This window comes from Schistocerca americana, chromosome 2 (assembly GCF_021461395.2).
Source record: "Schistocerca americana isolate TAMUIC-IGC-003095 chromosome 2, iqSchAmer2.1, whole genome shotgun sequence".
NCBI classification, from domain to species: domain Eukaryota; kingdom Metazoa; phylum Arthropoda; class Insecta; order Orthoptera; family Acrididae; genus Schistocerca; species Schistocerca americana.
The window spans coordinates 742,138,809-742,152,566 of NC_060120.1; the positions used below are offsets into that span (position 1 = coordinate 742,138,809).

Here is a 13,758-nt window from a genome sequence, read left to right on the forward strand (position 1 = left end):
CACAATCTATTGATTATGTACTGTAGATTAAAACTGAAGAAACGGCAGAAAGGTGGGAATTTAAGGAGATGGGACATGGATAAACTGAAAGAACCAAAGGTTGTAGAGAGTTTCAGACAGAGCATTGGGGAACGACTGACAAGAACGGGGGAAAGAAATACAGTAGAAGAAGAATAGGTAACTTTGAGAGATGAAATGGTGAAGGCAGCAGAGGATCAAGTAAGTAAAAAGACGAGGGCTAGTAGAAATTCTTGGGTAACAAAGATGTATTGAATTTAATTGATGAAAGGAGGTTTAATTGATGAAATGAGATCGACAGGAAGTGCAAAACGGCTAAGCGGGAATGGCTAGAGGACAAATGTAAGGATGCAGAAGCATATATCACGAGGGAAAAGATAGGGACTACCTATAGGAAAATTAAAGCGACCTTTGGAGAAAAGAGAGTCACTGAATGACCAAAGTCGAAACAAGTCCCCGGGAAGAGACAACTTTCCATTATAGCTACTGATAGCCTTGGGAGAGCCAGCCCTAACAAAACTCTACCATCTGGTGAGCAAGATATATGAAACAGGAGAAATATCCTCAGACTTCAAGACGAATATAATAATTCCACTCCCAAAGATAGCAAGAGTTCACAGGTGTGAAGATTACCGAACTATCAGTCACTGCTGTAAAATACTAACACGAATTCTTTACAGACGAATGGAGAAACTGGTAGAAGCCGACCTCGGGGAAGATCAGTTGGGATGCCGTGGAAATGTTGGAACATGTGAGGCAATACTGACCCTACGACTTATCGTAGAAGGTAGATTAAGGAAAGGCAAACCTACGTATCTAGCTTCTGTAGATTTAGAGAAAGCTTTTGACAATGTTGACTGGAACACTCTCTTTCAAAGTTTGGAGGTGGCAGGGGTAAAAATACAGGGAGCGAAAGGCTATTTACAATTTGTACAGAAACCAGATGGCAGTTATAGGAGTCGAGGGGCACGAAACGGAAGCAGAGGTTCGGAAGGGAGTGAGACAGGGTTGTAGCCTATCCCCGATGTTGTTGAGTCTGTATATTGAGCAGCAGTAAAGGAAACAAAAGCAAAATTTGGAGTAGGAATTAAAAGCCATGGAGAAGAAATAAAATCTTTGAGGTTTGCTGATGACATTGTAATTGTGTCAGAGACAGCAAAGAACCTGGAAGAACAGTTAAACGGAATGGACAGTGTCTTGAAATGAGGATATAAGATGAACATCAACAAAAGCAAAACGATAATGGAATGCAATTGAATTAAATCAGGTGATGCTGAGAGAATTAGATTAGGAAAAATGGTTCAAATGGCTCTGAGCACTGTGGGACTTAAAATCTGTGGTCATCAGTCCCCTAGAACTTAGAACTAATTAAACCCAACTAACCTAAGGATATCACACACACTCATGCCCGAGGCAGGATTCGAACCTGCGACCGTAGCGGTCGCGCGGTTCCAGACTGAAGCGCCAAGAACAGCTCGGCCACACCGGCCGGCTTAGATTAGGTAATGAGACGCTTAAGTAGTAGATGATTTTTGCTATTTGGGGAGCAAAATAACTGATGATGGTCGAAGTAGAGAAGATATAAAATGTCGACGGGCAATGGCAAGGAAAGCGTTTCTGAAGAAGAAAAATTTGTTAACATTGAGTACAGATTCAAGTGTCAGGAAGCCTTTTCTGAAAGTATTTGTATGGAGTTTAGCCATGCATGGAAGTGAAACATGGACGATAAATAATTTAGACAAGAAGAGAACAGAAGCTCTCGAATGTGGTGCTACATAAGAATGCTGAAGATTAAATGGGTAAATCAAGTAACTAATGAGAAGAAAATGAATAGGGGAGAAGAGATTTTTCTGGCAGAACTTGACTAAAAGAAGGGGTCGGTTGGTAGGACATGTTCTGAGACATCAAGGGATCACCAATTTACTATTGTAGGGCAGCGTGGAGGGTAAAAATGGTAGAAAGAGACCAAGAGATGAATACACGAAGCAGATTGAGAAGGATGTAGGTTGCAGTAGTTACTTTGAGATGAAGAAGCTTGCACAGGATAGAGTAGCATGGAGGGATGCATCAAACCAGTCTTTGTACTGAAGACCACAACAACAAAATTTACTGTAAATTTTTTTTCTTCCTTTGGTCGATACTACCAATTCTGAAAGCTGTCTACCGTACAGTCTTAGCAACAACAGTGCCGGTACGTGTATTCCACTGTCACAGGTATCAGAACGATTCTCGCTTATCAATTTCGCCTCGGTCATTCCTGGACCATGGTCCTCTACCTCAGATAGACACATTTACCCTTCTCCATCATCTCTGAAAGTTTACATAATCACGGAATCGCCCTGTATAAGAGATGACATAAGAGCAAATAACCGAATAAATGAAATAAAGACAAACATTAATTGTCATCCACGATATCTGCTTCAGGAAGGTGAACTTCGTGGACACGATGTTCCAAATGCTGGAGAAGTACAGCAACAACCTGGAGGAGCTGATCCGCGAACGCACTGAGCAGCTGGACATGGAGAAGAAGAAGACGGAGCAGCTGCTGAACCGCATGCTGCCCAGGTGGGTTTCCTCAAACCTGCCCATGACTCTACATTGTACAGTCCATGGTATCATAACAACAATTTTGTTCAATTTTTCGTTCTCTTCGAAAATCAAAGGTCGACTGCAAGTGCTCGAACTGTACATAATCAATTGTTTCAGATGGAGGACCCTTTGTCCACTATAAGCTACATTTTCGCCGAATATAAATTGATATGGATATAATATAACAGACTTTTGTGCTACTACGTCCTATTTCTTGAAGTTTTCCGTCTCTTTCCAAGCTGATATTTTCATTCACATGTACTTTTATCCGATTCCTCCGTGTGATTGAAGCTCTCGTATCTGGTTTACATTCTAGAAATTGTACCCAGCATTACTAACATATCTTGCAAGTCAGACCCATCTCTTATACGTAGTGACGTAATTGGTTATCGAGTTTGTATTTCCATTACAAAATTAAACAGTCTACCCTTACGATTGTGTCCATGGTAGTATATGTGCGTTATTTTCAACCTCTGTCATCTGTGCTGGTTGGCATTGGGTCACAGCGGTGCACTTGTCGTTTCTCCATATCCCAACATATTTTCGACTGGCGGCAAGTCTGGTGATCTGGGGCAGCAGGACAAAAGGCTGACACGCTGTGAACCAAGAAGGCACGTGTTCGTGCAGCAACATATGGTCGCGGTTTTTATTGCTGAAAAATGGCGTCTAGGATGCAGTGCACAAAGGGTAGCAGAATGTTATTCACGTAGGTCACACTGGTCACAGTGCTCTGTACACGCACCAGCTGTGATTTGTGGCTGTACCCAACAGCAACACACTCCATGAGGACTTGAGTTGGCGCTGTGGGTATTGTGCGGATGCAAACATTGTGATGCCGCTCCCCCTGTCTGCAGCAAATCAAAATCCGGCTATCATTTTCAGACAAACAGAACCTGGATTCGTCCGAAAATACTATCTGATGCCATTCCTACCACCAGAAACGACGTTCTGTACATCAGTGCCGACCAGCATGTTTCTGCACGTTCATCAAAGGTAGGCGGAGAAGTGAACGACGCGCACGTAGCCCATCCCGTAATATACGACGACGGACCGTCACCCCTGGTGGATACCAGAGCCGAGGAGGACGTGGATGCGTCCTGCAATGCCATTCGGATGATGCATCTCTCAAAAGTCGAAATAAGAAAAAAGAGTAAAATCGTATCAAAGGCAAATGGACGTCGAAACAGGTGACGGCAGTCTGAAATGCTCTTGTGATGGTGTCGCGAAAGTGAAAGAACATTAGCATTTACTTAAGCTGTCCTGCTTGCGAATACCATACTTTCATAGTGCATTACTGTTTATATACAAACATCAAAAAAAGTTTTGCACCAGCTCGGTTTCGAGAGTTCCGATACCTGTATAGAAAATTGGAGTAGAGATCAACATAAACATCATTCCCGCCCTTTTTATTGCTCATGAAAACCACACACTGCATTTTGTACCACCATACAGCGAGACCTTCAGAGGTGGTGGTCCAGATTGCAGTACACCCCGGTACCTCTAATACCCAGTAAGACGATCTCTTGCATTGATGCATGCCTGTATTCGTCGTTGCATACTATCCACAAGTTCATCAAGGCACTGTTGGTCCAGATTGTCTCACTTCTCAACTGCGATCCGGCGTAGATATCTCTGAGTGGTTGGTGGGTCACGTCATCCTTAAACAGCCCTTTTCAATCTATCCCTGGCATGTTCGATAGGGCTCATGTCTGGAGAACATGCTGGCCATTCTAGTCGAGCAGTGTCGTTATCCTGAAGGAAGTCATTCACAAGATGTGCACGATGGGGGCGCGAATTGTCATCCATGAAGACGAATGCATCGCTAATATGCTGCCGATATGGTTGCACTGTCGGTCGGAGGATGGCATTCACGTATCATACAGCCGTTGCGGCACCTTCCATGACCACCGACGGCAAATGTCCGCCCCACATAATGCCACCCCAAAACATTAGGCAACCTCCACCTTGCTGCACTCGCTGGACAGCGTGTCTAAGGCGTTGAGCCTGAGCGGACTGCCTCCAAACACGTCTCCGATGACTGTCTGGTTGAAGGCATATGCGACAGTCGTCGGTGAAGAGAACGTGATGCAAATCCTGAGCGGTCCATTCGGCACGTTTCTGAGCCCATCTGTACCGCGCCGCATGGTTGCAAAGATGGACCTTGCCATGGACGTCGGGAGTGAAGCTTCGTATAATGCAGCCTATTGCGTACAGTTTGAGTCGTAACACGATGTACTGTGGCTGCACGAAAAGTATTATTCAACATGGTGGCGTTGCTGCCAGGTTTCCTTCGAGCCATAATCCGTAGGTAGCGGTCATCCACTGCAGTAGTAGCTCTTGGGCGTCCTGAGCGAGGCATGTCATCGACAGTTCGTGTCTCTCTGTATTTCCTCCATGTCCGAAAAACATCGTTTTGGTTCACTCCGAAACGCCTGGACACTTCCCTTGTCGAGAGCCCTTCCTTGCACAAAGTAACAATGCGGACGCGATCGAACCGCGGTACTGACCGTCTAGGCATGGTTGAACTGCAGACAACACGAGCCGTGTATCTCCTTCCTGGTGGAATGACTGGAACTGATCGGCTGTCGGACCCCCTCCGTCTAAAAGGGGGTACTCATGCAAAGTTGTTTATATCTTTGGGCGGGTTCAGTGACATCTCTGAACAGTGAAAGGGACTGTGTCTGTGATACAATATCCACAGTCGACGTCTACCTTCAGGAGTTCTGGGAACCGGGGTAATGCAAGACTTTTTTTGACGTGTGTATATGAGTATTCAAAATTCATTGATGGAACAAATTGTTGTAGAAACAACTATTTTTGTCTGAATCAGTCGTCTTCTGACTGGTTTGATGTGGCCCACCACGAATTCCTGTACTGTGCCAACCTCTTCATTTCAGATTAGTACTGGCAACCTACGTCTTCAATTATTTGCTGAATGTTCCAATCTCTCCTCTTCCGGTTTTCCCACAGCCATTGTTTCACTACTATGTAATGCGGTGCTCCAAATGTACTCTCTCAGATATTCCATCCTCAAATTAAAGTCTTTGCCAGTGCCCTTTTTATCAGTGCTAGGTTGCTTTTTATGTCTTCCTTGCTCCGTCCCTCATTTGTTATTTTGCTGCCTAGGTAGGAGAATTCCTTAACTTCATCTAGTTCGTGATCATGAATCCTGATGTTAAGTTTCTCGCTGTTGTCATTTCTGCTACTTCTCATTACTTTCGTATTTTTTTCGATTGACTCTCAGTCCATATTCTGCACTCATTAGACTGTTCATTCCATTCAGCAGATCCTATAATTCTTCTTCAGTTTGAGTGAGGATAGCAATGTCATCAGCGAATCTTATCGCCTTGGACTTTAATTCCAGTCTTGAACCTTTCTTCAATTTCCGCCATTGCTTCTTCGATGTACAGATCGAACAGTAGAGGCGAAAGACTGCATCACTGTATGACACCCTTTTTAATCAGCGCACTTGAACACGATACATAAATACTGCTTATACTGCTGCTTAACGTAATGCCATTCGGTGTTGGAATAAACCGGAAATTTCTTAAGTGTTATAGATGAAGAGTAATGCACTCTAAAAGTAGGGGATGAAAATTTTACGAGCAGGTCCCCTTAATCTCCGTGGACAATATTTCATTTCTACAGGGTTCTTTGGTAGACTGTACGGTCTGTTTGAAGTATAGTCATATGTTAATTATGCGCTCAGTTTAAAATGTGAGAAAGCGTATAATAACTCAAAAGTCTCGTTCTCAGTTGTGATACAGTTTTACTTTAATAAAAACAGTAAAGAACAACAAATGGCTCTGAGCACTACGGGACTTAACTAAAGAACAACAGGTGTGTGAACTGCTTTCTGGTGAAATGTAAAAAATTCGGAGATATAATTTGAGCAGTGGATAATGATAGAGAAAAGGCTACTAAGGCATATAGAGAGAGATAGATAGAGAGGGAGAGGGAGAAGGAGAGGGAGAAAGAGATAGAGAGAGGGGGTGGGGGACGTCAATGAAAGCGGGCGAGCAGATAACGAAGCAGAGTTTGGAGGCGTTCCACACAGTCTTCCGCCAGTATTTCTGGCCGGCTGTTGGCACCCAGCAGTTGTAGCGCCCTGTGCTGTGCAGATCACACTGGGAATAATTAAGGTGCCTGTATAATGCATGAATTATGTTTTCCAGCATAGCGAGCGGAGCGTTTGAGGAACCGCTTTGCTGGTCTGCGTGTTTGCCCCGCGAATAATTTGTAGTTAATTGAAAGCGCGTGCCGCACAGAGTTCCGCCTTATCCTGCTTGCTTTAGTCTGTGCCTTCCCACTTCTCTCTCTCTCTCTCTCTCTCTCTCTCTCTCTCTCCGTCCCTCTCTCTCTCTTTCGCCTCGCCTCTCTTCCTTCCCCGTTATTAAGCGCGAGTCGTGACCCGTGCCTAATTTCTCACGGCCGTCCAACGTTTTCATTTCGCGTTTCACCCGGAATGAATATTAAAGAGAAGCGCGAGCCGAAGGAAAAGAGAGTTCAAAGGGCGGCCGCCACTCGGAATACAGCCCTCGACGGCAGCTTAGACTCGTGGCGCACAGCCCGTCGTGTTCCAATAGGTCCGGACAAGACCAGAGGCGTTTTCAGTTGCAGGCAGACGCAAGGACGGGCCAGAGGGAACGCGGCCTCTAGCCAACGAGCTCCCTGTGTACGGAGCGTGTTGTTAAGCTCTGAAAACTGAGGTCCGTTGCGTATCAGGAGTTTCTACCCTCCAGGTTTTGGAAAAAAAAATCGAATAAGGGTATTCATGCCACTTGAACATCAGTGGTCTCTTATTTTGACTCTAGACATTTCAGTTGCGCAAATAGGACCGACAGTTTGATATTCAGATGTCTTCCGTGTTTCACGACAACGGTTAGCTTAAGATTCGCTAACTGCATAAAGCATTAATAGCTCAACATACGCTAGCTAATCCTTAGTGTCCGGACACCCGTATGCAGTGCGGAAGTTACCACTAGCTGTCGCGAGAGGCTGTTCCGCAAATATGAAAAGAAGGTGAGGCTGTTGTCGGCAGAACAGCTGTAATAGCAGAGCGGCAGAGCAGGTTGGTGAGGAAAGCTCAATGACTTGTAACGTGGACTAGTCATCGGATGTTGCATTACTAACAAATCTATTAGGGACACATCAACCATTCTAAACCTGCCCAAGTAGCCTGTCGGTCACGTAATTGTGAAGTGAAAATACGCAGAAGCAACGACTGCTAAATCAAGACCAGGACAGTGACTGTCGAACACTCTACATATATGTGGATACTCTACAAATCACATTTAAGTGCCTGGCGTAGGGTTCATCCAACCACTTTCATAATAAATCTCTGTTATTCCAATCTCGTATAGCGCAGGAAGAATGAACACCTATATCTTTCCGTGCGAGCTCTGATTTCCCTTATTTTATCGTGGTGATCGTTCCTCCCCACGTAGGTCGGTGTCAACAAAATATTTTCGCATTCGGAGGAGAAGGCTGGTGATTTAAATTTCGTGAGAATATTCCGCCACAACGAAAAACGCCTTTGTTTTAATGATGTCCACCCCAAATCCTGTATCATTTCAGTGACACTCCTCCCCTATTTTACGATGATACAAAACGCGCTGCCCTTCTCTGAACTTTTTCGATATAATCCGTCAATCCTATCTGGTAATGATCGCACACAGCGCAGCAGTATTCTAAAAGGCGACGGACAGGCTTTGTGTAGACTGTGTCCTTAGTAGTTCTGTTACATCTTCTAAGTGATCTGCCAATGGAACGCAGTCTACGGTTAGCCTTCCCCACGACATTTTCTATGTGTTCCTTCTAATTTAAGCTATTCGTTACTGAAATTCCGAAGCATTTAGTTGTATTTCCGGCTCTTAGATTCAACTGATTTATCATGTAACCGAAGTTTAACGGGGTCACATAACTGAGACGATATTCCACAAGGACGCAATTTCACTGCAAGCCGCTTGTGTGGTACAGTGTCAAAAGCCTTCTGGACATCTAGAAATACGGAATCAATTTGAAATTCCTTGTCGATAGAACTCAACACTTCGCGCGACTAAAGAGCTAGTTGTGTTCCACAAGAACGATGTTTTCTAAATCCCCGTTGACTGTGTGTCAATAGACTGTTTTCTTCGAGGTAATTCATAATGTTCGAAGTCAATATATGTTCCAAAATCTTGCTGCATATCAAAAAAAATGGTTCAAATGGCTCTGAGCGCTATGGGACTTAACTTCTGAGGTCATCAATCCCCTATAACTTAGAATTACTTAAACCTAACTAACCTAAGGGCATCACACAACACCCAGTCATCACGAGGCAGAGAAAATCCCTGACCCCGCCGGGAATCGAACCCGGGAACCAGGGCGCGGGAAGCGAGAACGCTACCGCACGACCACGAGCTGCGGACAACTAACTAAGGACATCGCGCACATCCATGCACGAGGCAGGATTCGAACGTGCGACCGTAGCGGTAGAGCAATTGCAGACTGTAGCGCCTAGAACCGCTCGGCCAGTCCAGCAGGCTGCTCCATATCGACGTAAATGATAGGGGCCTGTAATTTAGTGGATTACTCCTACTACCTTTCTTGAATATTGGTGTGACCTGTGCAACTTTCCAGTCTTCGGGTACGGATCTGTCGTCGAGCGAACGGTTGCATATGATTGTTAAGTATGGAGCTATAGTATCATCATACTCTGAAAGGAACCTGACTGGTATAAAATTTTGACCGGAAGAGTTGCTTCCATTAAGTGATTTAAGTTGCTTCACTACTCCGAGGATATCTACTTCTACGGTACTCATGTTGGCAGCTGTTCTTGATTCGACTTCTGGAATATTTACTTCGTCTTCTTTTGTGAAGGCATTTCGAAAGACCGTGTTTAGTAACTCTGCTTTGTCAGCACTGTCGTCGATAGTATTTCTATTGCCTTCGTGCAGAGAAGGCATTATGTCTTGCCGCTAGCATACTTCACATACGACCAGAATCTCTTTGGATTTTCTGCCATGTTTCGAGATAAAGTTTCGTTCTGGAAACTATTGTAAGCATCTCGCACTGAAGTCTGCACGAAATTTCGAGCTTCTGTAAAAGACAGCCAATGTTGAGATTTAGCGTCCGTTTAAATTTGACAAGCTTTTTTACGTTGTTTCTGCTACAGTGTTCTAACCCGTTTTATGTACCAATGAGGATCAGCTCCGTTGTTTGTTACTTTTTTTTTTGTATAAATCTTTCAAATTGCTGCCGATACTATTTATCTGAATTCAAACCACATGTCGTCTACACTTATATTATTAGTTTGGAAGGAGTGGAGATTGTCTCTCAGGAAGGTGTCAAGTGAAATTTTACCTGCTTTTTTGAATAGGTATATTTTTCGTTTTACAACATTGGGGACGGTGGCTGTAAAAAATCACATGACATCAGCGGAGGGAATCACTCTTTAAGTTTGTAACGCTACCAGCAGTCCAGTTAGTACAATGACTGTCCGTAGGGAGATAGAAAAGCTTTTGCTTTAGTGGTGGGGCAGCTCCTCAGAAGCTGCACACTTGAAGTGGTGCAAACAGCGACTGCACTGGGCGGCGCATGACGAAACGAGTGATGTGGAGTGATAAATCGCCTTATAACTTGAAGAAGTCCGATGTAAAGGTTTGGGTTTGTCGAATGAGTGGAGAACGTAACCTACCATCATGCGTAGAGCCAACAGTGAAGTACAGAGAAGGTAGTGTTACGGCATGGAAGTGTTCTTCATCGTTAGCGTCTGGTACCCTTACCGCGCTTAAGAAAACGCTAGAAGCGAAAAGATTTGGAGCACCTTTTACAGCATTGTGTATCGTGTACAGTAGGGCAACAGTTCGGAGACGATGACTGTTTCTACCAGCATAATTTTCCTGTCATAAAGCAGCATCTGTGAGACAATGTTTTGTGAACAAAGACTTTCCTGATATGGACTGTGTTATAGAGAGACCCGACCTGAACCTAATGGAACATCTCTGGATTGAGTTAGAGCGTCGACTTTGCTCCAGGCCCCAGCGACGAACCTAAGTACCTTCTCTGGTTTCGGCTCTTGACTAAGGACAGGGTGCCTTTCTTCCACAGACATTTACACACCTCATTGAAGTGTCCCCAGCAGTGTCCAAGCCGTCATAAAGACGAAGCGTGGAAACATCCAATTCAGATGTCTGCTAAAAAGTGTACTGGTACTTTTGATACATTTGCAGCCTAGGTAGTAGTTGATGGAGCTCGTGTAGCGGAAACTCTGTAGAGCGACTGTGATGCAGGCAGTTCCATAGATTATCTGCAGCCTCAAATTTCCCCGATGTTGGCTTCCTGGTGGAACAAACCTGCTTCCTTCTGCATAAGCTTCTTCTGTTCTTCTCGGTACCTGCACTTGGTCCAAAACTAGCTGAAATATGTTAGTTCTGATAATAGTCTATAGCAAAACTGTGGTCGACACCAGAAGTAGATTTAAAAGACCTTCATTAAACTCTTGTAAATTTTGACTACCGGCCGCTGTGACCGAGCTGTTCTAGGCGCTTCAGTCCGGAACCGCGCTGCTGCTACGGTCGCAGGTTCGAATCCTGCCTCGGGCATGGATGTGTGTGATGTCCTTAGGTTATTTAGGTTTAAGTAGTTCTAAGTCTAGGTGCCTGATGACCTCAGATGCTAAGTCCCATGGTGCTCAAAGCCATTTGAACCATTTGAAATATTCACTGATATGGCCAGTTTCGGATCCCACTTATAGTTCGCATTAAAAAATCATATGTTCAAATGTGTGTTAAATCTTATGGGACTTAACTGCTAAGGTCATCAGTCCCTAAGCTTACACACTACTTAACCTAAATTACCCTAAGGACAAACACACACCTATGCCCGAGGGAGGACTCGAACCTCCGCCAGGACCAGCCGCACAGTCCATGACTGCAGCGGCAGTTCGCATTAAAGGAATGCAGACTGTTACCTACCACACTTGTTCGTAGATCGTTAAATTGTTTAGTGCAGTAATCACACTACACAGTCTAGTCATTCTACACCATCCACACGTGACAAAAATTTAACGCATCAATTCACCAATCAGTGTCCTCATACACATTTCAGGAACTCTTAAGATAGTGCACAAAAATAGTCATTAGTCCGTCAACACTGTCCTGCAAACGAGTTATGGTTCTTAGGAGTCAATAATCACTGTTCCTCTAATAAATTCTCACTGGGAATTAATTAGTAATTACTGTACAGAAGTCTTAGATTAAACCTGTGGCTGAAGAAAACGAACTTTACGCAATATAAGCGAATATTTCAGAATATTAATTATCGGATTATATGGCACACTATCACGACAACAGACATAGTCGTTGCTCACTTTATTCTCGGCCGCAAGCAGTCTGAGAGATGTACTAGGTCTATATAATGTTTCGCCTATGAACAATATGTTTTACACTTCTCATTATTAGCAGAAGCCAACTTAAAAACAATATTTTATGACCCTCAAAATACTTATCTATCTAATTAGTGAGTTACTTAACAAATTCTGCACGTCACATGAAACACAAAAAAATATATCAACAAAATTATAATGCCAAAGTTCAGAATCTAACTACAATTTTGATATAATTTGCAACTGAAGTCAGTTATGGTCTAAAGCTTTAATGTTCATTAATTCGAAAGATAATTAGTTCCAGACACTTTTAGATACTCTACAGAAAAGTTGGAAGTATCTACTTTCAAATGATAGGCATTAATATGCTGAAATATGTTTCCTACCGCCCACTCAATATGTAAGGTCGTACTGTATGACCCTTTTCAATTAACAATATTTCAAAATTAACAAAGTTTCTTAGTTAGCTAATTAGATCATTGCCACTAGATTAGCAAGTGGTATATTATGAGCAATGAAATTCAATGGGACTAAACTTTTGGTATTGGGTATTAGGTACACTATCATAATGTCATTATCATAGTACAGGAAAAAATTTAGAAAATCTTGGGGGGCAGCAAAATATAGCAGACAAGATTGGATACTCAACTTGCTTCGTTTCACAGGGAGGAGAAAGTTAGTGTTTAACTTCCCGCCGACAACGAGGTCATTAGAGACGGAGCACAAGCCAGGATTAGGGAAGGATGGGGAAGGAAATCGGCCGTGCCCTTTCAAAGGAACCATCTTGGCATTTGCCTGGAGCGATTTAGGGAAATCAAGGAAAACTGGCCAGACGGAGGTCTGAACCATTATCCTCCCAACTGCTACTCCAGTGCGTTAACCACTGCGCCACCTCGCTCGGTATTATTAAATCTGTTTCAATTTTCACTATGAAAGACAAGCCAGATAGTAAGTTTTCCCAACCTTTTGTTTGTGGACAACACGTGCAGTACTATCCTAATTAATGTAGATAAACCCGCTTCATTTGTACTAACGTTTATTTAAGCCCGCCCGGTTAGACGATCGGTCTAACGCACAGCTTTCCGGAGCGGGAAGGAGCGCCTGGTCCCTGGCACGAATCGGCTCGGCGGATTTGTGTCGAGGTCCGGAGAGCCGGCCAGTCTGTGGATGCTTTTTGGCGGTTTTCTATCTGCCTCGGCGAATGCGGGCTGGTTCCCCTTATTCCGACTCAGTTACACTATGTCGGCGATTGCTGTGCAAACAAGTTCTCCACGTACGCGTACACCACCATTACTGTACTACGCAAACATAGGGGTTACACTCGTCTGGCGTGAGACGTTCCATTTGAGGGGTTCCAGCGGGGGCCGAACCGCACAGTAACTCCTGGTTCGGTGTGGGGCGGCGGAGGGGTGAAGTGGACTGCGGTAGTCGACGTGGGATTGCGGACCACTGCGGCTGCGGCGTGGACGGACCCTCTCCGGCGTTTCTAGGTCCATGGTTAACATACAACATTTACTTAAACCACGAGTCGGTCGTGATTTAAATAAATATTAGTATAACTGAAGCGGATCTCTGTAAGTTAATGATCATGCCTCCCAGCTCCGGAGCCGGCCGCAGTGGCCGAGCGGTACTAGGCGCTTCAGTCTGGAACAGCGCGACCTCCACGGTCGCAGGTTCGAATCCTGCCTCGAGCATGGATGTGTGTGATGTCCTTAGGTTAGTTAGGTGTAAGTGGTTCTAAGTTCCAGGGGACTGATGACCTCAGATGTTAAGTCCCGTAGTGC

The 13,758-nt window shown here is 44.3% G+C and overlaps 1 protein-coding gene across 1 annotated transcript in view; it reads left to right on the plus strand.

Annotated features, from left to right (window-relative positions):
• LOC124594396 (retinal guanylyl cyclase 2-like) overlaps window positions 1–13,758 on the plus strand; it is a gene marked incomplete at its 5' end in the record, with an annotated part of 448,596 nt that overhangs the window by 247,230 nt on the left and 187,608 nt on the right. Inside the window, one exon of the mRNA XM_047132764.1 lies at window positions 2,443–2,583. Coding sequence (XP_046988720.1) covers window positions 2,443–2,583 — 141 coding nt within the window. The remainder of the gene's footprint in view (window positions 1–2,442; window positions 2,584–13,758) is intronic.